At 47.1% G+C, this 27875-nt stretch overlaps 2 protein-coding genes across 5 annotated transcripts in view; one reads left to right on the top strand and one right to left on the bottom strand.

The window, feature by feature from the left end:
- atf6 (activating transcription factor 6) overlaps positions 1–5270 on the top strand; it is a 90656-nt gene extending 85386 nt beyond the window's left edge. For all 3 annotated transcript variants that reach the window (XM_056277244.1, XM_056277243.1, XM_056277242.1), the window contains one exon: positions 406–5270. In XM_056277244.1, the coding sequence (XP_056133219.1) occupies positions 406–596 (191 nt within the window). In that variant the 3' untranslated portion in view covers positions 597–5270. The remainder of the gene's footprint in view (positions 1–405) is intronic.
- A 2596-nt stretch (positions 5271–7866) lies between these two features.
- On the bottom strand, positions 7867–26189 carry olfml2ba (olfactomedin-like 2Ba). Of its 2 annotated transcripts, none has more exons than XM_056277240.1 (8): positions 25642–26189; positions 25227–25493; positions 24815–24922; positions 23141–23308; positions 14316–14559; positions 10630–11670; positions 9808–9984; positions 7867–8887 (listed from the first exon to the last, which is right to left on the bottom strand). In XM_056277240.1, the coding sequence occupies exons 1-8, from the start codon at positions 25807–25809 to the stop codon at positions 8274–8276; spliced, it is 2787 nt and encodes a 928-aa protein (XP_056133215.1). In that variant the 5' UTR covers positions 25810–26189; the 3' UTR covers positions 7867–8273. The 2 variants fall into 2 exon arrangements, with proteins under 2 accessions (XP_056133215.1, XP_056133216.1); XM_056277241.1 differs by having other exon boundaries at positions 25227–25422; positions 25642–26188.
- Between the last annotated feature and the right edge of the window lie 1686 nt (positions 26190–27875).

Here is a 27875-nt window from a genome sequence, read left to right as displayed (position 1 = left end):
GGAAGAGTGGGGTAATTGGACGGGTACAATTGGGGAGAAAAGGGGGGGGGTCCACACACAAAAAAAACCCTTTCACCTGTACCCACCAGCAAACGGGTAAAAAGTTTCAAGTGGTACATATCAACTTACGTCCACCGTTATGAGGATGAGGAGACTCATCCTCATAGTGTGTGGACAGTTCTGTGCATGTGGTTGACATTTATCCATGGTACATTTTGCAGGCATCTGGAAAAATATGCCATTGTCAATAGCACACGCCAACAAACAGGAAGCTGGTATGACCGTCGCAGTAGAACCCGGGAGTCAGTGGACTAGTTCTGCACAGAGTGGACTGGTCCTGATAGCTGCAGTCACTGTAAGCGGTTTCCACCAGTCAACAACCTCCTTCTTTCTCTGCCTTTACAGACAGCATAATAAGAGACGAGGAGTTCCAGGTGATGATGCAGATCGACTGCGAGGTCACAGACACCAGGATCCTTCACATCAGGTCCTCCAGCATCCCGCCTCTGCTGCGAGTCAACCGCACTGACTACCAGTCCCCCCCACCTGACAGCCAGCCCATGCCTCCGGTTGGGGTTCTCATGGGTTCCGCATAAGATCACCATCTCTTTGGTTCTTTTGTTGTTTTTTTTTGGGGGGGGGGTTTGTTTTAGGGGATGGTTTGATAAAGCTGATGTATAATTCCACAGTTTCCCGCCAACTTTCTTTCTCGGCATTGATATCCGGAGGTAGGTTATCTTTAACAGGGTCCTGGAAGTGGATGACTCATTCCTTGTGTGGCAACACCAGCTTCTCGCTGTGACCCCCAGACGCCCCACTCAAGGGTAATTGCCGCGCGGTGGGGTGCAGAGGGTTGAACCCTGAGCGACCCCATCATAACACAAATAACTAAGACCCTGCCGCAGCCCTCTTCCAGTCTGCCGAGTTTTTTTTGTTTTTTTGGTTGTTATTGTCTGGCGGAGCTGCAAAGCCGGGACGTGTCAGAAATGTCTCACTGAAAAGTTCATGTCAGTTGTTGGGTTTCTTTAAGCTTAGCCAGAAAATGCAAATTGTTCTTTTCCCCCCACTGTTGGCTCATCTCTTATATGTGGGATTTTTTTGCGCTGCTCTTCTTCAAGAACATGTTTTTTGTTTGTCAGATAGGAAAATATTAATCAGAGAATGATAAAGATTGAATTATTGAGCACCAGGTCAGCGGTGAGGCAGCTTGTAAGGGAAAGGGTACATTTTTCCTCAAATAAATAAAGACTCCGCTTGGGAATGGTGGTGGATGAAGCCATGCGGGGGTTGTCCTCATAGTCGTAGGCTAGTTTGTTGCAAACATTTTCTCATCATAAGTTCTTAGACTCCTTATTGCAGTTGAAGTAGTTGTTTTATTTGAGACCGAGACACTGACCAGCCAAAACATTAAAACCACTGACAGGTAAGTGGCGAGCACTGATTATTTGGTGACAGTGGTACTTGTCAAGCGGTGGGATGTATTAGGCAGCAAGTCAACAGGAAGTTCTTCCCCTCCCCCTTTTTCTCCCCAATCGTACCTGTCCAGTTACCCCACTCTTTGGAGCCGTCCCGGTCGCTGCTCCACCCCCTCTGCCGATCCGGGGAGGGCTGCAGACTACCACATGCCTCCTCTGATACATGTGGTGTCACCAGCTGCTTCTTTTCACCTGACAGTGAGGAGTTTCGCCAGGGGGACGTGGCGTGTGAGAGGATAACGCTATTCCTCCAGTTCCCCCTCCCCCCGAACAGGTGCCCCGACTGACCAGAGGAGGCGCTAGTGCAGTGACCAGGAAACATACCCACATCCGGCTTCCCACCCGCAGATGCGGCCAGTTTCTGTAGGAATGCCCGAGCAAGTTGGAGGTAACAGGGGGACTCGAACCAGCGAGCCCCGTGTTGGCAGGCCATGGAATGGACTGCCACGCTACCCGGACGCCCTGAACAGTCAGTTGTTGAAGCAGGAAAAATGGGCACGTGTAAGGATCTGAGTGAGTTTGAGAAGGGTCAGATTGTGATGGCTAGACGACTGGGTCAGAGCATCTCCAAAACAGCAGGTCTTATGGGGTGTTCCCGGTATGCAGTGGTCAGTACCTACCAAAAGTTGTCCAACGAAGGACAACCGGTGAACCGGCAACAGGGTCGTGGGCTCCCAAGGCTCATTGATGCACGTGGGGAGCAAAAGCTAGCCCGTCTGGTCCGATCCCACAGAAGAGCTACTGTAGCTCAAGTTGCTGACAAAGTTAATGCTGGCTATGACAGACAGGTGTCAGAACACACAGTGCATCACAGCTCGCTGTGTACGGGGCTGTGTAGCTGCAGACCGGTCAGTGCCTCTGATGACTCCTGTCGACCGCTGAAAGCGCCTACAATGGACACGTGAGCGTCAGAACTGGACCATGGAGTGATGGAAGAAGGTGGCCTGGTCTGATGAATCACGTTTTCTTTTACGCCATGTGGACAGCCGGGTGCGTGTGCGTCATTTACTTGGGGAAGAGATGGCACCAGGATGCACTATGGGAAGAAGGCAAGCCGGCAGAGGCTGCCGGAATGACGCTCGGGGCAATGTTCTGCTGGGAAACCCTGAGTCCTGGCCTTCATGTGGATGTTATTTTGACACGGACCGCCTCCCTCGACATCGTTGCAGACCAGGTACCCCCCTTCATGACGATGGTATCCCTGATGGCATGGCGTCGGGGTAATGTGGTGGCTGATTGGTGTGGACTCAGGACTAACCACTGTTTTGGCGGCAGTAAACACAGAATCCATATGCTTTTTCTCAGCATTGGCTGGATGAAGGATTTCTGTTTGTTTTTGGTTCTCTATTTGTGCTGTGTTTCACTTGCAGTGCTTAATAGATCCGAGTGCATATTGATATGAATGTTGTGTAATCATTACCCTTCTCTGGGAACGCAAGCCGCATGTCCACAGTCCTACCTAAAGCAAAGGTTCATCACCGAAGGTTGAATCGGTTCACCTGGACACAGCGTTTGTGGACAGACAGGTCTCATCACTCATCTAATGCCCCTTTTCCACTACATGGTACTGCCTCGGCTCGACTCGACTCGGCTCACCCTTTTTTTGTTTTCCATTACTGGAAAGTACCGGCATTTGGGTAACCAATACTACTTTTATTTTTCTCTTTTGTATTACCGCCTTTGTCGAGGTTCCAAAACCGGAGCGGGTACACTGAGAGGGTACCGTTACAGGAACGGAAAACGACACAGAAGCGAGTCGAGTCGACGTGAGGCAGTACCATGTGGTGGAAAAGGGGCATAAGTGACCTCTTCAGTCTCAGCTGACTGCAGGTATCCCCCCCGCCATAAACAATACAGTGGCATAACGACCCAAACCAACGATCGGTTTCATATGCAAACCGCGGGGGGGAGGGGGCTAAGATTACGTCAGTCACCATTTTAGCTGTGATTGCATCATTCCCAAGAAGGTCCTGAGCTCGAGCCCCGGGATAGTCCAACCTTGGGGGTCGTCCCGGGTCGTCCTCTGTGTGGAGTGTGCATGTTCTCCTCGTGTCTGCATGGGTTTCCTCCGGGTGCTCCGGTTTCCTCCCACAGTCCAAAGACCTGTAGGTCAGGTGACTCGGCCGTACTACATTGTCGCTAGGTGTGAATGCGTGTGCGTGTGTGTGTGTGTGTGTGTGTGTGTGTGTGTGTGTGTGTGTGTGTGTGTGTGTGTGTGTGTGTGTGTGTGTGTGTATTGGCCCTGTGATGGACTTGTGGCCTGTCCAGGGTGTCTCCCCGCCTGCCGCCCAATGACTGCTGGGATAGGCTCCAGCGTCCCCGCAGCCTGAGAGCAGGATAAGCGGTTTGGATGATGGATGGATGCAACATTCCCGCGTCCTGTGTGAGTAGTACACATGGCCGTTGAAAGTTTAGTTAATGCTCGCGGTAATTTGCCGTGAATCGAACACATTGTGTGTCGTTGGCTCGACATGCGGAGCCAATCTCCTTCGGAGTCCGTTGGTTAACTCCTTACTGGTGTGGAAACGTAGGTCGATTTCATTCCCTGGCTCATGTCAGAAGCAGGGAGGTCCGACGTTCTGCAGACAAAACCGTTGTCGTGTGCGAGGCACGACTTCAGCCTGGGATTCTCCCTCTTCCAGCTGACTCACACTTCGTCAGAAGTGCACTTGCAGAAAGCCATTGCTTCAGTTCGCCGTATTGAAACATGTTGTAGTTAAGTGGGTGTTGTTGGGATGTTGTCTGATGATGTGTGCGACTTACTCTCAACTTCTGCCTACACGCTGTGCAATGACGGTGTCGGTGTTACTTCCTGTGACGGTGCGTGCTGCTTCCTGTGGTGGGGTGCGGGGTCTTGTTCCGTATGACGAGCAGAAGGCCGCTGTTGAGGAGAGCTTGTCTTGCTCTTAACACGGTGTCCTGCTGGTTTTAAGGTGTGATACCCTATGTACTCGTCTGTCCCAAAACATACCATGCTTCTTCTTACTGTCATGCAAAAACAGCTCTAGTGTGTCTCAAAAGACCCCCTAAAGTACACTAAAACACTGTCGTTTTGTGTGTGCAAAAACACCTCTAGTGTATTTCAAAAGACCCCCCTAAAGTACACTAAAACGGTGTCGTTTTGTGTGTGCAAAAACAGCTCTAGTGTGTCTCAAAAGACCCCCCTAAAGTACACTAAAACGGTGTCGTTTTGTGTGTGCAAAAACAGCTCTAGTGTGTCTCAAAAGACCCCCCTAAAGTACACTAAAACAGTGTCGTTTTGTGTGTGCAAAAACACCTCTAGTGTGTCTCAAAAGACCCCGCTAAAGTACACTAAAATGGTGTCGTTTTGTGTGTGCAAAAACAGCTCTAATGTGTCTCAAAAGACCCCGCTAAAGTACACTAAAACGGTGTCGTTTTGTGTGTGCAAAAACAGCTCTAGTGTGTCTCAAAAGACCCCGCTAAAGTACACTAAAACGGTGTCGTTTTGTGTGTGCAAAAACAGCTCTAGTGTGTCTCAAAAGACCCCCCTAAAGTACACTAAAACGGTGTCGTTTTGTGTGTGCAAAAACAGCTCTAGTGTGTCTCAAAAGACCCCCCTAAAGTACACTAAAACGGTGTCATTTTGTGTGTTCATATAAAAAGCCTGCCATGTTTATGTGTGTTGTTCTTGTCAGTTGCAGAAGTGGAGAACAATAAAGTTTTAACGGCTCCTGGTGCGTGTGTATTCAGGGACAAATGAAGAATAAAGTGAACATTTTGTTGGATATGTTATTTTGTATCGCCAGATTTGTGTGTCAATAAAACACTGGATTTGCTGTACGTGGGGCTGTGTGTGTGTGTTTGCTCTGGTCATGGATTACAATACGCAAACACGTCGCTTGTGTAGTGGAGATTTGTACAGAGGTTTGGATGCTCCTCTACATGTGTTATGCTACCAGGTAACAGAACTACAGGGTGGGATGATCCCTCTGTACTGTCTACTGGTGGGCAGCCTGCCTGCCTGCCTGTCATCTGTCTGTGTCATCTGTCTGTCTCTCTCACCTGTCTGTCTGTCATCTGTCTGTCTCTCTCACCTGTCTGTCTCATCTGTCTGTGTCATCTGTCTCTCTCTCTCACCTGTCTGTCTGTCATCTGTGTCATCTGTCTGTGTCTCTGTCATCTGTCTCTCATCTGTCTGCCTGTCTGTGTCATCTCTGTCTGTTATCTGTCTGTCTGTGTCGGCCTGTCTGTCATCTATTTGTCTGTTTCTGTCAGCTGTCTGTCTCTCTCTGCCTGCCGTCCGCGTCTCTGTCTGTCTGTGTCTGCCTGTCTGTCATCTGTCTGTCTACCTGTCTATCTGCCTGTCTGTTGTCTGTCTTCCTGTCATCTGTCTGCCTGTCTATTTCTCTGTTCTGTCTGTCTGTGTCTGTCATCTGGTTGTGTGTCTGTCTGTCTGTCATCTGTCTTTGTCGTTTGTGTGTGTCTGTCATTTGTGTCTGTCTGTCGGCAGTCTGTAGGTTGGGTTACCACTCCCTGGAGGTGATTTCAACCACGTTGACATGAACAGTGAGTGAGAACGGGGGACATTTTCAGCTGGTATTTTTTTAACCTTTATTGCAGTCTGTCTGAACAGGACAGTCCACCATGGAGGGAGTTAAGTGAACAGGACAGTCCACCATGGAGGGAGTTAAGTGAACAGGACAGTCCAACATGGAGGGAGTTAAGTGAACAGGACAGTCCAACATGGAGGGAGTTAAGTGAACAGGACAGTCCAACATGGAGGGAGTTAAGTGAACAGGACAGTCCACCATGGAGGGAGTTAAGTGAACAGGACAGTCTGACATGGAGGGAGTTAAGTAAACAGGACGGTTAAACATGGAGGGAGTTAAGTGAACAGGACAGTCCAACATGGAGGGAGTTAAGTGAACAGGACAGTCCAACGTGGAGGGAATTAAGTAAACAGGACAGTCCAACATGGAGGGAGTTAAGTGAACAGGACAGTCCACCATGGAGGGAGTTAAGTCAACAGTACAGTCCAACATGGAGGGAGTTAAGTGATCCAACATGGAGGGAGTTAAGTGAACAGTACAGTCCAACATGGAGGGAGTGAAGTGAACAGGACAGTCCACCATGGAGGGAGGTAAGTGAACAGGACAGTCCACCATGGAGGGAGTTAAGTGAACAGGACAGTCCACCATAGAGGGAGTGAAGTGAACAGGACAGTCCACCATGGAGGGAGTTAAGTGCTCCAACATGGAGGGAGTTAAGTGAACAGTACAGTCCAACATGGAGGGAGTGAAGTGAACAGGACAGTCCACCATGGAGGGAGTTAAGTGAACAGGACAGTCCACCATGGAGGGAGTGAAGTGAACAGGACAGTCCACCATGGAGGGAGTGAAGTGAACAGGACAGTCCACCATGGAGGGAGGTAAGTGAACACGACAGTCCAACATGGAGGGAGTTAAGTAAACAGGACGGTTAAACATGGAGGGAGTTAAGTGAACAGGACAGGGCAACGTGGAGGGAGTTAAGTGAACAGGACAGTCCAACGTGGAGGGAGTTAAGTAAACGGGACAGTCCAACATGGAGGGAGTTAAGTGAACAGGACAGTCCAACATGGAGGGAGGTAAGTGAACAGGACAATCCAACATGGAGGGAGTTAAGTGAGCAGGACAGTCCAACATGGAGGGAGTTAAGTGAACAGTACAGTCCAACATGGAGGGAGTTAAGTGAACAGTACAGTCCAACATGGAGGGAGTTAAGTGAACAGGCCGGACCAACGTGGAGGGAGTTAAGTGAACACGACAGTCCAACATGGAGGGAGTTAAGTGAACAGGACAGTCCACCATGGAGGGAGTGAAGTGAACAGGACAGTCCACCATGGAGGGAGTTAAGTGAACAGGGCAGTCCAACATGGAGGGAGTTAAATGAACACGACAGTCCAACATGGAGGGAGTTAAGTGAACAGGACAGTCCAACATGGAGGGAGTTAAGTGAACAGGACAGTCCAACATGGAGGGAGTTAAGTAAACAGGACAGTCCAACATGGAGGGAGTTAAGTGAACTGGACAGTCCAACATGGAGGGAGTTAAGTGAACAGGATAGTCCAACATGGAGGGAGTTAAGTGAACAGGACAGTCCAACATGGAGGGAGTTAAGTAAACAGGACAGTCCAACATGGAGGGAGTTAAGTGAACTGGACAGTCCAACATGGAGTTAAGTGAACAGGACAGTCCAACATGGAGGGAGTTAAGTGAACAGGACAGTCCAACATGGAGGGAGTTAAGTGCTTTACAAGACAGTCAACAGTTATGTGGAAGTCACCGCCTATCACACATGTACAAGAATGCAAAGGAAATATGAGTTTTGTTTTTTGCTTTTGTTTCTTTTTTTCTTATAAAAGTATAAAATAAGGAATGGCGTCCACGAAATTTGGTATGATTTTATTGGCGACGAGTACACACCCATGGGTTTTATTTCCCATGTTGATTTTTTTTTAATGTTAGTTAACTTATTACATCTTATACTTGATTGGAGCTGTGACGGGGACTAGCGCTCACATACCTTTCTACAATCATATATCGCACACTTTGTTACAGTATATACACAACGTGTTGACTGAGGCACCAGTTTCACACAACATCGTCTCGTATTTTAGCTACAGGAAATAAAATGGACAGAGAATAAGAAGACACCAAAATGTATATTCCTTGCCAAGACAGTTGGCTTTAGGGAGGGGGTTTATCACAATGTGCTGGTGGCCACGTGGACTGATCTACAATCCACTCCAGCTCACAGAATTACTTTACTTTTTAATTCATTCCAATAAAGCCGTTGCTAGGGGTCTACGTAAGCAAATTTAATGTTGTACGTGACTTGGTGTCCATTGTCCCAAGCGTACAACACACCCTCCTTGGGGTTGTAGTCAATCTGTGTGGTGTGGGTGTAGTTGTTCGTGAAGGGCATCCTCGGGGTCATCTGGGTGTTGGTGTGCGTGTCAAAGGCGTAGGCCAGGTTGGCCTCCTGCCGGCTGTAGCTGTCAACAGCGTACAGGACGCCGCACACGATGAAGCAGTTCCCGTAGTGGTTCCGCCTGAGCCCGGTCCTCCAGGTGGTCTCCCTCTGGGTGCTGAGGTCGGAGGGGTTCAGCCGGGTCAGGATTATCACCTCTTGCTGGAAACCCTCGTCGTCCAACGCCGGGTAGATGATCCACAGCCCGCTCTCGTCCATGGCTAAGTCGATGTCCGTGTGGCCGCGCCATTCCCAAGGCGACGACGACTCTTCGAACACAGCGTCGTGCAGCATGGTCCAGGCTGCCACGTAGCGCAGGCGCAGGTCATATTTGATGATGTCACGGGAAAAGGCCCGGTTGTAGTAGAAGGCCCCATTGTAGACCACGTGACCTGTACCAATCCAGTTGTAAGGGAGCTTGTAGGAGTTGGTGAAACGGCCTGGGAAAGGTAAGAAGAATGGAAAGCATAACATGAGTTTCCTGTTTTAAAAATTGCATTCATGTCCTTGTGTCTTCACACTGACCGTCCCTCCCCCTTTTCCAAGAACAGTTCCTCATATGAACAAATCCCATCCATCCATTATCCGAACCGCTTATCCTGCTCTCAGGGTCGTGGGGATGCTGGAGCCTATCCCAGTCGTCATTGGGCAGCAGGTGGGGAGACACCCTGGACAGGCCGCCAGTCCATCAAACAGGGACAACATACACACATTCACACCTAGGGACAATTTAATACAGCCAAGTCACCTGACCTACATGTCTTTGGACTGTGGGAGGAAACCGGATCACCCAGCGGAAACCCACACAGACACAGGGAGAACATGCAAACTCCACACAGAGGACTACTCGGGACGACCTCCAAGGTTGGATTACCCCGGGGCTCGAACCCAGGACCTTCTTGCTGTGACGTGACCGCGCTAACCACTGCGCCACCGTGCTACCCTATGAGCAAACTTATTTGCCTGTAAATAGAACTTAAAGACAGCGTGAAGCGGTATTTGGAGAGTATTTTGCTTCTGTGATTTGACATATTCCCAAGTAAAAAGGGAATTAGGGAGAGAGACAAAACAGGGAGAGATGTAATGTGCTTGGGTGGTGCAAGATATTTTGTGATTATTGGATGGAATGTTCACCCACCCACCCGCACTTGGTGACACAATCAAAAAATATGGCTGTTTTACAGGAAGCTGAGATGATAACGTCTTGATGCAAAATATTTTTTTTTCCCTTTGAGGTGATGGATAGGCACATAAAACAGCTAGGGAAATGAGCTAGCAAAAAAATTCCAACTTTGAACTTTATGAGGAGAAAATAAAGTGTATGCAACTTCTACGTAACTTAGTGATCGTTTGCTCGAACCTTGCTTGAAGACCTCCATGTTGCGGAACTCCAGGAGGTTGTTTCCATAGTAATAATTTGTAACGTAGATTCTGTTGTCCTTGGACTTTGGGTCTTTCATCCACGCTCCCTCATTCCTGCCATAGGTGTTGTGAGTCACCGGTTCTGAGATGGTGGCCAGCGTGTCCTTACAGTCCTCTGTGAGGAAAGAACCAGTAGAAACTCAAACAGCAAACAGAATAGATACCCGGATATTTCTAAATTTACTTACCCTCATTGCTGACTCACACATTCGTGGATATTTTTAGATTTTAATATATAATTCTTCCAAGATATTTTTTACATACCTTTATAAAAAAAATTGGACTGCATTGTTGTTCCAGGCATTTTGTTTTGTTTTTATTTTGTTTTTTTATGAACTTCCCACCAAGTCAAATTCATTGCATGTGTACATTGCATGATAACAAACCCCTTTCAATATCTGCAACTTGTTAACAGCTTTCACATGTTTGCCCTTAATTATTATTGGATGGGGTTTGCCTCATAAGAATTTACAGTGTGTGCCAGAAAGTTTTAACATTCTCAATAACAAATAGTTATAGAATAGAATTACAAGTTACATAATACTTTTCGGTGACTAGCAATTTATATAAGCCCATCTATAATATGGACTGCAATAAACCGTATCCATTAAGATGGATTAAGGTCCAATAAACTAATCCATTAAGAATTATTTCCAACTATTCTTTCACTTGGATCTGTTACACGTACAATAAAAAATGTCATGTCTCAACACTCTCCAAGTAGAAATAAGAAAAACCATTATAGACAAGAGGAGCGTACCAGATTTCCTTGGAGAAGGTTCTTCATTCCTTTGCATTGGCTCCTCTAGTTGTCGTGGTCCCTTCTCCTTGTCTTCTTCATTCCAGCTTGTTCTGTACTTCTTAGTGGGAGCAGTCTGTCTTGTGGTCGTAGTCGTAGTGGTGGCAATAGGTGTGGTTAATGGTGGAGAGGTGGAAAGGAGCGAGGTGGTCTGTCTTTGCGTTGTAGGAGACTTCTTCGGCCCAGGGAAGGAGATGGATTCAGCTTCTTGCGCCTGTGTTACCGCCATCTTTAACATCGAGGAAGTCTCTGTGGAGATGGCTGTTGAGGGAATAATGGGTGCTGAGGTTGTAGCAGCATTTATTAAAACAGCTGTCGTAGTCAATGTGCTAGCCATGGATTCTGTTAGGCTTCGTCCTTGAGTACTAGGCTTCATTGTATTGACATCTGTTGTAGTTTCCATTTTGCCTTTGGCTCCCATGGTCTTTGGTGGTTCCAAAGGAGAGGTTTCCGTTGAGGAGCCTGGTGTCTTTATGGTTGTGATTGTTGTGATGGCGTCCCTTGTGCCCATTTTGAGAGCGGTCATGGCTGCTGTCATGCTAGTTTGGATTGGTTCCTTCACAATGAGGTTTCGGGATGTGCTGGCTGGTTTGACCATCATAGGGCTAGGCCATTCAGTGGCTCGGGTGATGAACCGGTCAGTATTCTGTATTACTCTTGCATTACTGTCTGTGTTCCTGGTTCCAGGTTTAGTTTCTGATGGCCTGGCTGTGAAGCTTCCAATTGTAGATGAGGTGGCCTCTATGCTGGTGGGTACACCTTCTGAGGCCATCATTGTGGCATAAGTAGAAACTTCATTTCTTGGTGTAGGTTCTATTTGTTTAGACGTGGTTGACCTGCTGGACTTCTTTACACCAGCCACAGGACCTGCTGTCTTTGGTTGAAATGCTCTTGGTCCCGCCCTCAGCCTGTGTCTTTGAGGTGGGGCTTTGTGTTGAAGGAGGTGCTCCTCAATGAAGAGGTTGACCGGGCCATCACCGCTGAATCCATGATACTCAAAAACTGAAAAGGAGAGATGATAGGAATCCTTAAAATCCAACATTTTGACAGCTGTCATTAATAATGGTGGTTACCAGGTGGCTGCGGTTACAAAAAACAATAGCAGTCCTTCACCAAACCCTTAGAAGTTTTTGAATAGGTATACCAAGCCAATAAATTTGTAGAGTAAAGTGTTTCTGACCACAAAACATTTTTTTCTAACTCTACCACATTTCAACGGTAGTAAAGGATGAACATGTGCAGTGGCACTATTTCCCCCAGATCCACCCACAGCTGTACAGGCACCAGTCAACCTATAGGTGTCACCAGTTGCAGTGGCGGAACACATTAATCCCACTGACACCCCCACCCAGGAGCATTGTTCATAGTGTTCCTATCAATACCTGGCCAAGCCAGAGGCAACATCAGCGTTTGTAATGTGAACCTCAGCGTTGGGATGCTAACATAGCAGTCTGCTGTGCCTCCCAAATGCTCCATCTATTCCTAATTTCTAATGACACTGATGTTGATCTGTGTATTTCATGGGGGAGGGGGGGTGTTGTTCTCACTCAGTTCAAAATAATGTTAAAGCAGTCTATCATGGTGAATTCAAGCGATTATTTCAAAATATTGACACAATTTCATTGCTAAATCCCTTGGTGCTTGCTGGACCTACCTGTTTCTTGGCTGTGGGCGGCGGACTGACACTTGCCAGTATTCGTTTCTAGGCTGTTGGGTTGCAGCTGAACAGTGGAGTGCTTTTTTGAACTGAATGATATATGTGTCCCACAACGTGCATTGCACCATAGCTGGCTAGCAGGAAAAGCACGTCTGTGGAATCAGATTTGTCTCAAAATACATCAGTGCAGTGAATGTGGATTACACGTGTCCATCACATCTTACAAACAAGTATGGCAAACCACAAATGTCTGTTCCTGGTTAAAAACCTCTTTGAACTCATATCTGAAGAAATTAATCCTACAAATATATTTATAAATCTAAACTGCATTGTTTTATTATTATTTTATAATGTCCCAGAAAAGTGGAACCAGTTCATCTGGAGATCTGGACACCAAGCTTCCCATGAAACAGTGTCCAGATGAACCGAATCAATATTTCTGGGATTTCTACACCTGCACTATTGAATATGCCTCGAGAAATTATGAATAATATTGTAGCGAATTCAGGGGCGGGTGCAGCCCCAGGATCCGCCACAGCCAGGACGCGAACCCGTATCTCCTGCACCGCGGGCGACAACGTTAACCAGTCGACTAAAGGGTCCAACCCGTTAGCCAAGGCCTAACGTGTCTACTTATCAGTGCACGTTACACTACCCCTCCCCTTCTCTCTCGGGAAGCGTGTCCCCGCGCTTCAAAATATCACCTCCCTCACGCCTCTGGGCGCACGCGCTTCCGATGACCTCACATCTCAACATCCCACTTCTGACACCAACGTAGAGAGCTCTGGGGGGCAGCCGAGAACCGCCACAGCCGGGACGCGAAGTCGGATCTCCCGCAGCGCGGGCAACAAAGTTAACCAGTCGACTAAAGGGCCCGACACATTAGCCAAGGGCTAACGTCTCTACTTATCCGTGGAAGTTACAATATCGTTACATTGTATTTAAAGTTCTGAATCATTTGTGAATGAAAAATAAAAACCCCACATGGATTGGCTCACATTTGTTTCTGGATGTTTAAAGTCATCTGTTCCATAAATATATTTTTTCTCTAGGCCGTTCACTTCTGCCAATCACATCATAACTTGCTCTGAATCATCAGTTGCCACCTCAGTTCGGCCGAGAAGAGGAGGACGCAATACAAGCAAGGCTGGTTTAGTGTTCTCGTAAGTAAGGGCGTAAGAACCGCAGACTAAACACGAAGCTAAACTCCACTCAAGATGAAGAAGAGTCGTCTAGTAGTTGAAGAGACGTTTACTGGTAACTCCTTCACAATGACGTGGAGTGAGAACTGCAGGATAATAAAAATACAGAAAAGCAAACTAAGTCTTGTTTTTTTTTACAAACTTAGAACTGTACTGAACTAGCCTGAGCTAGCTTGTACATACTTGTAAATACTTTTTATAATCTTAACTTATTGTTACATTTCCTTAATATATGAGCTTTAACGTGTAAATGATGAAATACAATCATTTACGACATTGAATCATAAGTCCTTGTGTGTAGATGCGAATGGATCCACATGCTGAATAACAAGTGTGGCATTTCTGATAACACGGAGGGCGGTCTGGCGGCGGCCTCACCCAGCGTTGACTGTGTTTTTAGTGTCATCGTGTGGAGTGTAGGGAGGTGTGCCGAAGGTGTCTGGCTGGGAGAGCTGGCGTTGGATCGGCTGAGGGAGCTTGGTCTGCTGCATGCTGTGGGCCCAAGGTCCCACAGGATGCAGGCTGTTAAGCTTTTTTAAATGGTTCTCATGTTGCGTTTTCTGTTAGACAGTTAACTCTTCGAAATCATCCAATTACGGCGGGTTTTATCCGAGCATTTTATACCCACGTTTTGTTGCATTTGGAGTTAAGTCTATGTACAAAATGTGTTAAATAAACCGATTGATTGATTTGTTGATTGGTAGAATGGGTACCTGTTGGATTGATTAGTACTATTAAAAAATAATGATGCATCTTGACAAGTAACTTCAGTCAGGGTTTGGACTTACAGTTTTCACCAGGTTCCCCGTCATCAGCCACCATCGGATCAGGGTCAGATTTATAAAACGTCATTCCTCTGATGATCATTCCATTGGACCCGGTCTTTACGGCCTGAGAAGCCCCTTGGTTAGTCCCCTCTTGCGTCTTCACCACTCCTTTCTCAGTCAGCCCCTGTGGGGTCACCTCAGGGCTCCTGGTCAGGACAGGACCATCCCTCTTTGGGAGAGAATCATTTTCCCTGACATACTTCTCCTATGAGATGAAAGATAACGACACACCAGTCTCATCAGCACCAGTACACCGGACCAGTGAAGCATCCACATGAAACATGCTGCCCTACTATCTTCCTGTGAAGAAGAAGTATGCATCCGTTTTACTTGGACTGTTTCTGGGCATTATTCATATTCGGCAACATTTTGACAAATTTTTTGAGTTTAGACCACAAACTGAGGACAAGTCAAATGGAATACCTGGGAGATCACTCTTGAACTCAAATTGATATATTGAATCATTAGTAATCATTGAATCATTCGTAATCATTGGTAATTCCTTTGTGAACCTTATCATGTATGCAGATGACCTTGTCATTCTTAGTCTCTGTAGCGCTGGTCTCCGGCACCTCCTTGATATATGTTGTGTGTATGGTGTGGAGCATGATATCAAATACAATGCTAGTCAGAGTGTTGTCATGATCTGCAGAACCAAAGAGGTCAGTTATCTAAAATGTCCTGATTTTAAATTGTCTGATAATAATCTTGGAGTATGTAATAAGGTGAAATATCTTGTGCATTATGTTACTGAACAAATGACAGACGATGATGATATTTACAGGCAACGCTGCATGATGTATGCACAAGCAAACACTCTGTCACGCAAGTTTGGTACGTGTTCAGTTAGTGTGACGATGTGTCTGTTCAGAGCATATCGTACACCACTTTATACTGCACCCCTGTGGTCAAACTACATATTGTACACCACTTTATACTGCACACCTGTGGTCACACTACATATTGTACACCACTTTATACTGCGCCCCTGTGTTCAAACTACATATTGTACACCACTTTATACTGCGCCCCTGTGGTCAAACTACATATTGTACACCACTTTATACTGCACCCCTGTGGTCAAACTACATATTGTACACCACTTTATACTGCACCCCTGTGTTCAAACTACATATTGTACACCACTTTATACTGCACCCCTGTGTTCAAACTACATATTGTACACCACTTTATACTGCACCCCTGTGTTCAAACTACATATTGTACACCACTTTATACTGCGCCCCTGTGGTCAAACTATTAAAAAGCAAGCTTAGGGAGGCTTCGAGTAGCTTATAATGATGCTATGAGAGTACTACTAAAAAGAGCTAGATGGTGTAGTGCAAGTGAAATGTTTGTGGCTGCAGGAGTCAACACCTTTCAGGCTCTCTCGTCTGAGAAATCTCATGTATACATGTATACATGAGATGCCTCAGTGACTCTGATAATGTAATCATCAAGGGTTTAACTAATATAAGACTCAGTACCACACACTACCAGCCCTGGCAGTGGGACCACTGGCGTATCTGCCTTCTTATAAGACACTGATTGATGACACTTTTGTTATTTTATTGTTTTTACTCTGTGTATTGTCTGTTTTTTTTTTATTTAACCTATCTGTCTTTGTCTGTTATGGACCATGAGTCTGCAATACAGTTTTGAATTGAACTGAATCAGTATTTGAGATGCTCGGGCCAATCCCACCATGCTGACTGGGGTCTATCATGTAGGGTAGAAGGGTCATGGATTAGGCCCCTATGGTACAAAGCATTAGTAGCTCGAATGAGGTCTGCACAGATCAGTAATGTCCACCCGGGTGTGACAAAGCCTGCTGGCTTGCCAAGCCCTCCAATTACCTCAGTAACTCATAAAAACCCACAATATATCTGATGCTGGACCCCACATTCAGCAGGGTTATGGAGGATAAAGGTATGGAAAGAACACTTAATTTATCATTTGTTTTTGGGTTGTTGTTTTCTTTAGCTACATAACATGTGGTTTAATATTTCAAGTTTTAATTTTCAGAGCTGGACAGGAATTGAGTATACACATAATTTGGCAGCACAGAAAATGTTTTTGGCAAAATTTCAGTTTTCACAGGGAAAATATTTTATAATACTTCACTACTTTGGCTCCAGAACACAGTCACTGTTTTTCTCTCCTACTAATAGCGCTACACTATTTTAAAATTTCTATTTACTTTATCTATATCAGTGGTGTTATAAACAGTTATAAACAGTGTGGCTTTTAACCTTTGGAGTGATTCTGAATTGCTGGCTCATCTAGAATAGAGTAAGTATCATCTTTCTTGCTTAACAAGTTGTTATTAGTCTTATTCCAGCTGCTTGAGTATTAGTCCTTTTCTCTATACATCTGCTGCTGGTTCATAATGGGAACTAGTGGGATCTTATTCTAGCTGTAGCTGTCTTATTCTAGCTGTAGCTGTTATTCACCTAGTGTGTCCTTAAATATTTCTTGTTGCCTAGCTGATTTGACTTAGTTATCCTTTTAGCTTATAAATATATTCCTTGGTAACTTGCTGTTTACAGCTTTAATAGTTTTGTGTGAGGTTTGATAGAGTTTTACATAAGTGACCAGTTTCTGGGCAATAGGCCTACTTTCAGTGTACCTCTTTGGCCAATTGGGGGTTAAGTGGCCAGGGTGTGACCTGCGCTCCTGGCAGACAATTAGCAATCAGTGTTTTATAAATCACTGCTGCTACTTACAAGCCAAGGGAAAACAGGCCTAGGCTGAATGAAGGCTAGATTGAACAAAGGCAAGCGTGACTTTTTCAAGCCAAGACTTTGTCAAGCAAGGACTGCTCTTTTTAGATCCAATCAGTCATCTGTATTTTGTGTACCTAGTATAGACTATGTGTTTCCTTCGCATTCCTGTCCTTACCTCTTCCCGGGGCTGGCATAGACGTTGGGTCACTCCTAGGCGCTGTGACCGTACCAATCTCATCTATCCCACTCTCTCCACTCACGTTGAGCAAGTGGTGACGGGAGGGCTCTGGAATTGCCAGTCTGCGGTGCCGAAAGCTGAGTTTATCTCAGGCTAGGCATCCTTGCCCCACCCTCAACTTTCTTGCTCTAACTGAGACCTGGATCACGCCAGAAAACACTACCACACCCGCAGTTCTGTCTGATGTGTACTCTTTTTCTCACACTCCCAGAGCTGGGAGGCGGGGTGGTGGTACTGGCCTGCTAATCTCCCCGAAATGGAAACACTCTCTTGTTTCCATTCCAAAATGTTCTCTGCCTTCTTTTGAATTTCATGCTGTTACTGTCTCTTATCCAGTCAAACTCACCATCGTGGTTGTGTACCGCCCACCAGGCCCCCTTGGTGAGTTTCTGGAGGAGCTTGACACTCTTGTCTCGCACTTCCCTGATTATGACTCTGCACTTATCCTTCTCGGTGACTTCAACATCCACACTAACAAGCTAGATCATTTTCTCTCTTTCCTCTCCTCCTTTGACCTTCACCTCTCACCCTCTCCTCCTACCCACAAAGCCGGAATCCAGCTGGACCTTGTCTTTACTAGACACTGTCCTATTTTCAATCTCTCTGTTACTCCCCTCCAGCTCTCTGACCACTGTTTCATGTTCTACTTTCTCTCCCTCGCTTCTCCCCCCTCAGCCCCTCCCCCTACCCACATGGTTTCCACCCGTAGACACCTCCGCTCTGTCTCTGCCACTGATCTTTTTTCCTCTGTTACCTCTGTGCTCCCTACACCTGAATCTTTCTCTCTCCTACCCCTGACACTGCTACTGATCTTCTTCTCTCTACCCTCTCCTCTTCTCTGGACAATCTCTGTCCCCTCACCTCCAGGCCTGCATGCCCAACTCCAACTGCCCCTTGGCTGTCCAACTCAGTACGTATTGACAGACGGAGCCTAAGAGTGGCAGAGCGCAAGTGGAGAAAAGGCAAACTCCCAGAGGACCTTCTCAACTTCCAGTCTCTTCTTTCCACTTTCTCCTCCTCTCTTTCTGCTGCTAAAGCTACCTTTTATCGCTCTAAAATCCTATCCTCTGCCTCTAATCCTAAGAAACTCTTTGAAACATTCTCTAAACTTCTTCAACCCCCACCTCCTCCTCCTACTTCCTCCCTCCTCCCCGATGACTTCGCTAACTTCTTTGACAAGAAGGTAAACGACATTAGAAACTCCTTTTCTCACCACCCGGTTAGCGCTCCTTGCACTAGCCCACCCTCTGCACCCCCCCTCACCTCTACACATCCCACCCTAATCCACCTCGCTCCCCTCTCCCCTGACGAGGTCCTCAACCTCATCACATCCAGTCGCCCCACCATATGCTCCCTTGACCCGGTCCCCTCCCCTCTTCTTCATTCTATAGCACATGAACTCCTTCCCTTTCTCACCCACCTCATCAACACCTCCCTCCAGGCAGGATGCTTTCCATCTGCCTTCAAGTCTGCTAGAGTCACCCCCCTTCTCAAGAAACCATCACTTAACCCCTCTGACGTCAAAAACTACAGACCGGTTTCCCTTCTACCCTTTCTATCCAAAACTCTCAAACGTGCTGTCTTTAACCAACTTTCTTTGTACCTCCACCAGAACAACCTCCTGGACCCCAACCAGTCTGGGTTCAAGGTGGGTCACTCGACAGAGATGGCCCTCCTTGGAGTGACAGAATCGCTGCACTCTGCGAGAACAAACTCTCTCTCCTCTGTCCTGATACTCCTGGACCTGTCAGCTGCATTCGACACAGTGAACCACCAAATCCTCCTCTCTACCCCTGAGGGGCTGGGTGTCACAGGCTCTGCACTCTCAATGTTTGCATCCTACCTGTTGGGTCGCTCCTACCAGGTGACATGGAGGGGGTCTGTGTCGGAGCCTCACAGACTGACTACAGGCGTTCCACAAGGTTCGGTTCTGGGTCCTCGCCTTTTCTCCCTGTACACGACATCCCTGGGTTCTGTTATACTCGCATGACTTCTCTTACCATTGTTATGCCAATGACACCCAGCCGATCTTGTCTTTCCCTCCCTCTGACACACAAGTAGAGACATGCATTGCTGCATGCTTGGCTGGCATCTTGGAGTGGATGGCGACACACCACCTGAAGCTCAATCTGGACAAGACAGAGCTGATGTTCCTACCGGGGAAAGGTCGCCCGCACTGAGAGCTGGCCATCACCCTTGACAACACCATGGTGACGCCAGCTCAGACTGCGAGGAATCTGGGTGTAATTCTTGGACGATCAACTGTTGTTTGCTGCAAACGTTGCATCAGCTGCTCGCTCCAGTAGATTTCTCCTCTATAACATCAGGAGGATTCACCCATTCCTCACCGACGAGATGGAACAGGAGCTCATCCAGGCTCTGGTCATCTCCCGGCTGGACTACGGCAACTCCCTCCTTGCTGGTGCCCCGGCGTCGGCCATCAGACCTCTGGAGCTTGTTCAGAAAGCTGCAGCTCGTCTGGTGTTCAACCGCCCTAAGTTCTCCCACACAACTCCCCTTCTCATGTCCCTACACTGGCTCCCAGTAGCTGCTCGCATCCAGTTTAAGACTCTGGTGCTAGCCTACAGGACAGTGAAAGGAACAGCTCCTTCCTATCTCCAGGCCATGGTCAAGCCCTACATCCCCGCCCGACCACTTCACTCTGCTGCCTCGGGACGCCTGGTTGCCCCGTCGCTCAGAGGCCCCTGCTGCCGATCGACCCGGTCACGGCTCTTTTCTGTCCTGGCCCCACAATGGTGGAATGAAATCCCCACTGATGTCAGAACAGCGGAGTCACTGCCCATCTTTCGTCGCAGGTTGAAAACTCACCTCTTCAAGAACTACTACCCTGTTACTTGCTCTTGGCACTTATTGTATTCACTCATTTTAAAAAAAACATCTCTTTCTTGCACTTTTACTTTAGCACTGGTTTTGCTCTTAGGTGCTTGTTTAGAGAGAAGATGCACTTATGACCTCTGATGACTAGTAGTTCTCCTGATTTCTTACGTTAAATTATGCTCTTATTGTAAGTTGCTTTGGATAAAAGTGTCGGCTAAATGACTGTAATGTAATTCGCAACTAAACAAATTATTGGACAATAGAAATGAGATAGAATTAGATAGAAAGTAGATAACATAGAAGTTATCAGATAATTATCAGGTAATAAAGTTCCTAACTCAAATGACCAAACTATCAGGATTTGCCATGTGATATAGCAATATTAACATAGGTATGGAAGTGAAAACTACACACACACACACACACACACACACACACACACACACACACACACACACATACATACATACATACATAGTATATACATACACACATACTCACATACATACAGTGCTGCTTGAAAGTTTGTGAACCCTCCAGACATGGTCACTTTTTTTGTAAAAAACATTAAAATAAGCTTATTACACATACATCCAAATCCCAATTTATTAAAGCACACCTTCCAAATAATGGACACACACAAAAAGAGATATATTTTCATTATTTAATTCAACAAAGGTGGTTTATTTCACAAAAACTGAAAATTTAACATGTGCAAAAGTATGTGAACCCTTGTATTAGTAGCTTGTGGCTCCTCCTTTTGCAGCCATTACTTCAACCAAACGTCTTCTGTAACCACTAACCAGTCTCTCGCATCTGCTTATGGGGCTTTTTGCCCACTCCTCCTTGCACAACTCAGCCAGCTGAGAGAGGTTGGAGGGACATCTGGTATGTACCAACTTCTTCAGGTCTCGCCACAACATTTCAATTGGATTAAGATCCGGACTTTGACTGGGCCAATCCAGAGTACGAATCCTCTTTCTCTGAAGCCATTCCTTTGTAGTTTTGCTGGAATGCTTTGGGTAATTGTCTTGTTGCATAATCCATTTTCGTCCCAGCTTCAACTCCCTGACTGATGGCAGGAGATTCTGGTCAAGAATTTGTTGATATGCCGGAGAATTCATGGTTCCTTGGATAATATGGAGTCGTCCAGAAACAGAAAAGCAGCCCCAGACCTTCACATTTCCACCACCATGCTTCACTGTTGGGAGGAGGTTCTTTTCTTCATATGCAGTGTTGGCTTTTCTCCAAACATGTTGGTTTTGATTGTGACCAAATAATTCTATTTTGGACTCGTCTGTTTAGAGAATGGACTTCCAGAAGGTCTCTGGTTTGTCCAAGTGCTCTCTGGCAAAGTTGAAATGGGCAGCTTTGTTCTTTTTTGAGAGCAGATGCTTCCTTCTAGCAACCCTCCCATGAATGTCATGGCTATTCAATTTTCGTCTGATTGTAGACGCATGCACATTTGTCCCAGATGCTACCAGAAAGGTCTGCAACTCTCTAGAGGTGATGTGTGGGTTGGCCTTTACCTGATTTATTATTTTTCTGGTGCTTCTGGGTGATAGTTTTGATGGGCGTCCACTTGCTGTCATGTTGAAGGCCCTCCATTTGTAAATTATTTGTCTTACAGTGGGTGGATGGAGCTGGAATCTTTTGGAGATGGTCTTATATCCCTCCCCAGACTGATGGGCTATCACTACCCTCTTCTTCATGTCCTCGGATATCTCCTTTGCTCTCGGCATTGTTGATTTGTATGGGACCACAGTGGTTTGGTTGGTTTCCTCTCTCTTTTAATTAGTGCAGGCCAAACCCTTTCCCAAGGATGTCTCATTTCATTGGTCTGCTTAAATTATTAATTAAGCACCCAAATGTGTTTCACCCGAGTCTGTTACCTGCTTGACTTAACCAATGCAGCTGGGGGTTCACTTACTTTTGCACATACCCTAATTCCATGTTTCATGTAGTTTTTGGGCTTCTTAAACAAGTCCCACTAAACAAGTACATGCAACTGATAAACATATATCTGACATTTCATACATAAAAACTGGTGATGATAGAATAAGAAAATCATGGTAAAACAACAGAAAAATCTAAACTGCTCAAGGGGTTCACATACTTTCAAGCAGCACTATATTAACATAGGTATGGAAGTGAAAACTACACACACACACACACACACACACATACATACACACATACACACACACACATACATACATACATACATACATTTAAATGTATATATTCATACATGTATACATACATGTATACATACACACATACACGCATAAATACATACACACATACACGCATACATACATACATACATTTAAATGCATATGTTCATACATGTATACATACACATACATACATACATACATACATACATACATACATACACACACACACACACACACACACACACACACACACACACACACACACATACATACATACATACATACATACATACATACAAGTATATGCCTACACACATACACACACATGCATACATACATATATACATGCATAGTATATACATACACATTAGTTTAAATGTATACATACATACATACATACATACATACATACATACATACATACATACATACATACATACATACATACATACATACATACATACATAAGTGCATGTGTGTGTGTGTGTGTGTACTTTTAGGGTTAGTATTTTTTTCAGCAACAGTTAGTGGTTCAGTCCACTGTCTCTAAACTTGTGCACATCCCTTTTGACCCAGTATTAAACTGGACCAAAGCGTTCTTGGTGCCACCCTTCTCGTTTTTGTCTCATTTTAGTTTCATATGAAGTTGTTTAATTAATCACTACCTACTTTAAGAAAAATGGGGTGCTACCAAGAAAGTAAGGCATCATGACTGACTTTGAGGTCATTATTCCAACTATTCCCGTCACGGAGCCTCTGTTACACTGTGAACTAGGACATCAGTGTGACGTCACGCCGGCTTACCTCTGGCTTCTGATAGGCTGCCGCCCTGTCACTCAACTCGCTGAGTCTCTTCCTCTTCTCCTGGCGCGGCTGGGGAGTGGAGGTGGGCGGGCTCTCGGTCACCTGCACCTGGAGGGAGGGGCTCTCCTGGGGCCTTACCTCATCCTTGGTATTATTTAGCGACACCACCTTCATAAATGTCGGACATGGCGTATGCTGTTATGATTATGTTGCTATGGAAACGCTACGGCTGCTCTGATGGGCGATGAGATGAAACAACTGAGCAGTAACTGGTGTTAACAGAATTTCACACGACGAGCAGGAAATGAGGAACTGCCTCCCCACCACATCTTAAAGACTTACAGAGCTAGTAACTCTCTGACATGTTGTTATGTGGAAGGCCAATCTAACTTGCACGTGGAATAGAATAGAATAGAATACTCTTTATTAGTCATCTATACATACATACAAATGAAATTTACTAGCTGCATGTACCCATCCTAGCTGTGTAGTTAGGAGCAGTGGGCAGCTGCAGCACCCGGGGACCAACTCCAGTTATTTCTTCCTATTGCCTTGCTCAAGGGCACAGGCAAAAGTATTACCCCTAACATGCATGTCTTTTTGATGGTGGGAGGAAACCGGAGCACAACCACCGCAGACACGGGGAGAACATGCAAACGCCGCACAGAAAGGACCTGAGACGGCCGGGAGTCCGAACCTAGGACCTTCTTGCTGGGAGGCAACAGCGCTAACCACTGCGCCACCGTGGAAAGCCTTTATATGCCCTAAAGGTCTGGGGGGTTAGCTGAGGAACCCACAAAATTAGCCGTCTAATGTGGTGGATAATTGTCCCGGGGAGATGATTTTACAGGGCCCATGAGTCTAAACGCAAATCCTGGTCCCCAGTGTACCTGTTTAACAGTCACCCAACTTATAGTATAAACGCTGGGCCTGGTTTAAGATATTAACTGGGGCACCCAAAGGAATTGAATCGAGTGCAACTTAACTATGTCCAGTTGCACTCGATTCAATTCCTTTGGATAACCTAACCATGACCTGGATGAATGAGCAGTTACCGCTCACACATACGTACCTCATTTAAACAGTGGGCTGGACATCAGTATTTGCAGCGGCCTATTTACCGAGACACGTTCAAATCCAGCCGTAAGTACTGCCATGAATTCGGGGGGCAGCCGGGACGCGAACCCGGGGCGAAGTGGGATGGTGAGACCGTGAGGCCGTCGGAAGCGCGTGCGCCCAGAGGCGGAGGGAGTTGGTATGCTGAGGGTCTCGCCATCCCACTTCTGACACCAATATAGCGAATTCAGGGGGCAGCCGGGAACCGCCGCAGCCGGGACGCGAACCCGGGTCGCCCGCACCACAGGGCGAAGTGGGATGGCGAGACCGTGAGCCCATCGGAAGCGCGTGCGCCCAGAGGCGTGAGGGAGCTTGTATGCTAAAGTGCGGGGACGCGCCCCCCGAAGGGGGGGGGTAGTGTAACTACCACGGATAACTAGACTCGCTAGCGGGTCGCATCCTTTAGTCTACTGGTTAACGTAGTCGCCCGTGCTGCGGCAGACCCGGGTTCGCATCGCAGCTGCGGCGGTTCCAGGCTGCTGCCCCCCCCCCCCGCTACAATACTATCCAATCTGAATACGTCTTTCAGCAGTAGTCGGTGTGAAATCTACACGTTACCTTTTCAATGTGCTCCACGCGATGCAGGAGCTTGTTGGTGACGGAGTGCAGTTTCAGCAGATCCATGCCATAGAAGGATCCCTCCAGCAGCTCAATGATGGTGGAGAGCTAGAAGGACCAAATACAACCCGTCAAATGTGTGTATTTACGCAGGACATGGCTAAAACAAAACTATAATCCATCAATCCACAGTGTGGGTGTATCCTAAAGTTGTCCAACTCCTCGTCCATTATGGGTCAAGTGGGGGGGCTATTCTTCTGGAGAAGATACACAAGTGGTTCGCCTGAATCCAGTGATCCAAGTGCCACTGCGTTGTCCTCCAGTCAACCGGGCATGGAAATAAATGACTTTTGAGGTCGGTTAAAAAGATGGCACGAATTTATGGGGGTGGGGGAGGGGGTCCTGACATCACCTTGACGTTGTCCTCTCCGGCCTCCATGAGTTTCTTCAACCTGAACTCTCCCTCGCACGGGTTGACCGCCGACGGAGGCGCGATGCACGCGCACTTGCACCCGGTTCCGGTGGTGATGGTCTCCACCGTGTAGGAGTCCTGCGCCGCGGCGGCGCCGCCCTCCTCGATCCGCCGGCAGGCGCTCCTGCTCAGGGGTCTGACAACACATTTACACCGACAGTCAGAGCCTTCCGAGAGGGCTTTCACTTTGTCATAATCACCGAGCAGCTACGAAGAGAAGAGCACGGATGTATTTTTTGCGCACAAATCACAAACGTTTGCAAGCCAACTCATGTCTGCACAGCAGTAGGCTAAAAGTACACAAGAAGAAGACACAAATAAACAACGTGGCAAAGTTTGGGTTTTTTTTGCGTACCTGAGAGAGGATGCTTTCTTGACCATCAACCTCCCCCCGCATGTCTTCTTGCTCCACCTGATCATCGCCAGGTTGTTTCTCGGGATCCGCAGTCCAGTGCTTTGGCGCAGCGGCGCAAGACGCGAAAAACGCCCCGTAAAAAACGCACAAAACGCGTATCGTATCCATACTTCCGAGGCTCCCGGAGCGCACCAAGTAAATCAAGTAAATTCGTTTTTGTGCGCAGGCATATCCCGTCCCAACTTATTCTAGCTGCCTGAACAGCTTCATAGTCTGCGGCTGTGAAGGTGCAGGAGGACGTCTGGATCCGCCATGAGACCACCGGCTGAATCTGCAGCTCGTGCTCTCATCGTCTAACTACCCGAGATGTGTTGGCCTGTTGCAGGACGCTGCGCTCAGGGTGCATCTGCTGCAGGCTGCACGGCGCCGGCCGCCACTGCTCTGCGTGTGCGTGTGCGTGTGTGTGTGGGGGAGGGGGGGTGACGGAACCTGCGAGGAGAAGTACAACTACAGCGCTGCTGCGACTCTTTTTCCACATGACTTGAACAACAGCTGATAAATAGCGCGTCAAGACAAGCAATTATTCTTGTCATCCATCCATTCATCCGTTATTTTATAATCTGTTAAAGCGGTCTAGTCAAAAAAGTCTTGTATTTTCAGGGTTCCCACCCTGTTAAGGAAATCGTTTTCCAGGACTTTTTCAAGGAAACATTTCCAGGCCTCTTTTCCAGCCATTGCGCACAGAATGCCATGTCCATCCATCCATCATCCAAACCGCTGATCCCGCTCTCAGGGTCGTGAGGGTGCTGGAGCCTATCCCAGCAGTCATTGGGCGGCAGGCGGGGAGACACCCTGGATAGGCCGCCAGTCCATCACAGGACCCGCGCGCGCGCACACACACACACACACACACACACACACACACACACACACACACACACACACACACACACACACACACACACACACCTAGGGGCAATGTAGTATGGCCGATTCACCTGACCTACATGTCTTTGGACTGTGGGAGGAAACCGGAGCCCCCGGAGGAAACCCACGCAGACACGGGGAGAACATGCAAACTCCACACAGAGGACGACCCGGGATGACCTGCAAGGTTGGACTACCCCGGGGTTCGAACCCAGGACCTTCTTGCTGTGAGGCGACAGCACTAACCACTGCGCCACCGTGCCGCCCTGGGATGAATATCACCTGGGAAGACTGTCACCAGGGATGACTGTCACCTGGGATGACCGTCATCTGTGGAGACTGTCATCTGGGGAGACTGTCACCTGGGATGACTGTCACCAGGGATGACTGTCACCTGGGGAGACTGTCACCTAGGGAGACTGTCACCAGGGAAGACTGTCACCTGGGGAGACTGTCACCAGGGATGACTGTCACCTGGGGAGACTGTCACCAGGGATGACTGTCACCTGGGGAGACTGTCACCTAGGGAGACTGTCACCAGGGAAGACTGTCACCTGGGGAGACTGTCACCAGGGATGACTGTCACCTGGGGAGACTGTCACCAGGGAAGACTGTCACCAGGGAAGACTGTCACCAGGGATCACTGTCACCAGGGATCACCGTCACCTGGGAAGACTGTCACCTGGGGAGACTGTCACCTAGGATGACTGTCATGTCATTCAGTATGAACCAGTGGAGGGACAGTATCTAGATGGGATGTGCAGCTGCTCGCTCCAACTTCACACAGCCACGCGTGATCTCAGCGGCTACCTAATGAGGTTCTTATAAACTACACAAGTATGACTGACCTCAATGCCATTTCCAAGACATTTATCAATTTTTTCACTTTCCAGGTGTTTTCCATGACTGGAATTTTTTAGGTTCTCGAGGGCGCATGGGAACCCCGCCTTTCTACTTGTAAATATACAGTATTATATATATATATATATTTATATAGCGTTTTTCCCGAAACCGTCAATGGTGTTGTGAGTGCTCAGAGACGCACGAAACAGGCCTGTACTGCAATGTATTCAAATCTTTTTTCCTGTATCCGTGTTGATATTCCAACGGTTTCAGGAAAAATTGCTACACACACACACACACACACACACACACACACATATATATATATATATATATATATATATATACCGTCCATCTTTCCAACAGAAGAGAATCAGTGCAGATTGCGGAGCGGCAATCCAAATCCCACGCGTCACCTTGGCGCCCTCTACTGGCGATCACATCAACACATGCACAATATTTCC

The sequence above is a fragment of the Lampris incognitus genome, chromosome 3, assembly GCF_029633865.1.
Source record: "Lampris incognitus isolate fLamInc1 chromosome 3, fLamInc1.hap2, whole genome shotgun sequence".
Lineage (NCBI taxonomy): Eukaryota > Metazoa > Chordata > Actinopteri > Lampriformes > Lampridae > Lampris > Lampris incognitus.
Note: the sequence above shows the minus strand (reverse complement) of the source record. Positions and strands in the feature narration are given on the sequence as shown.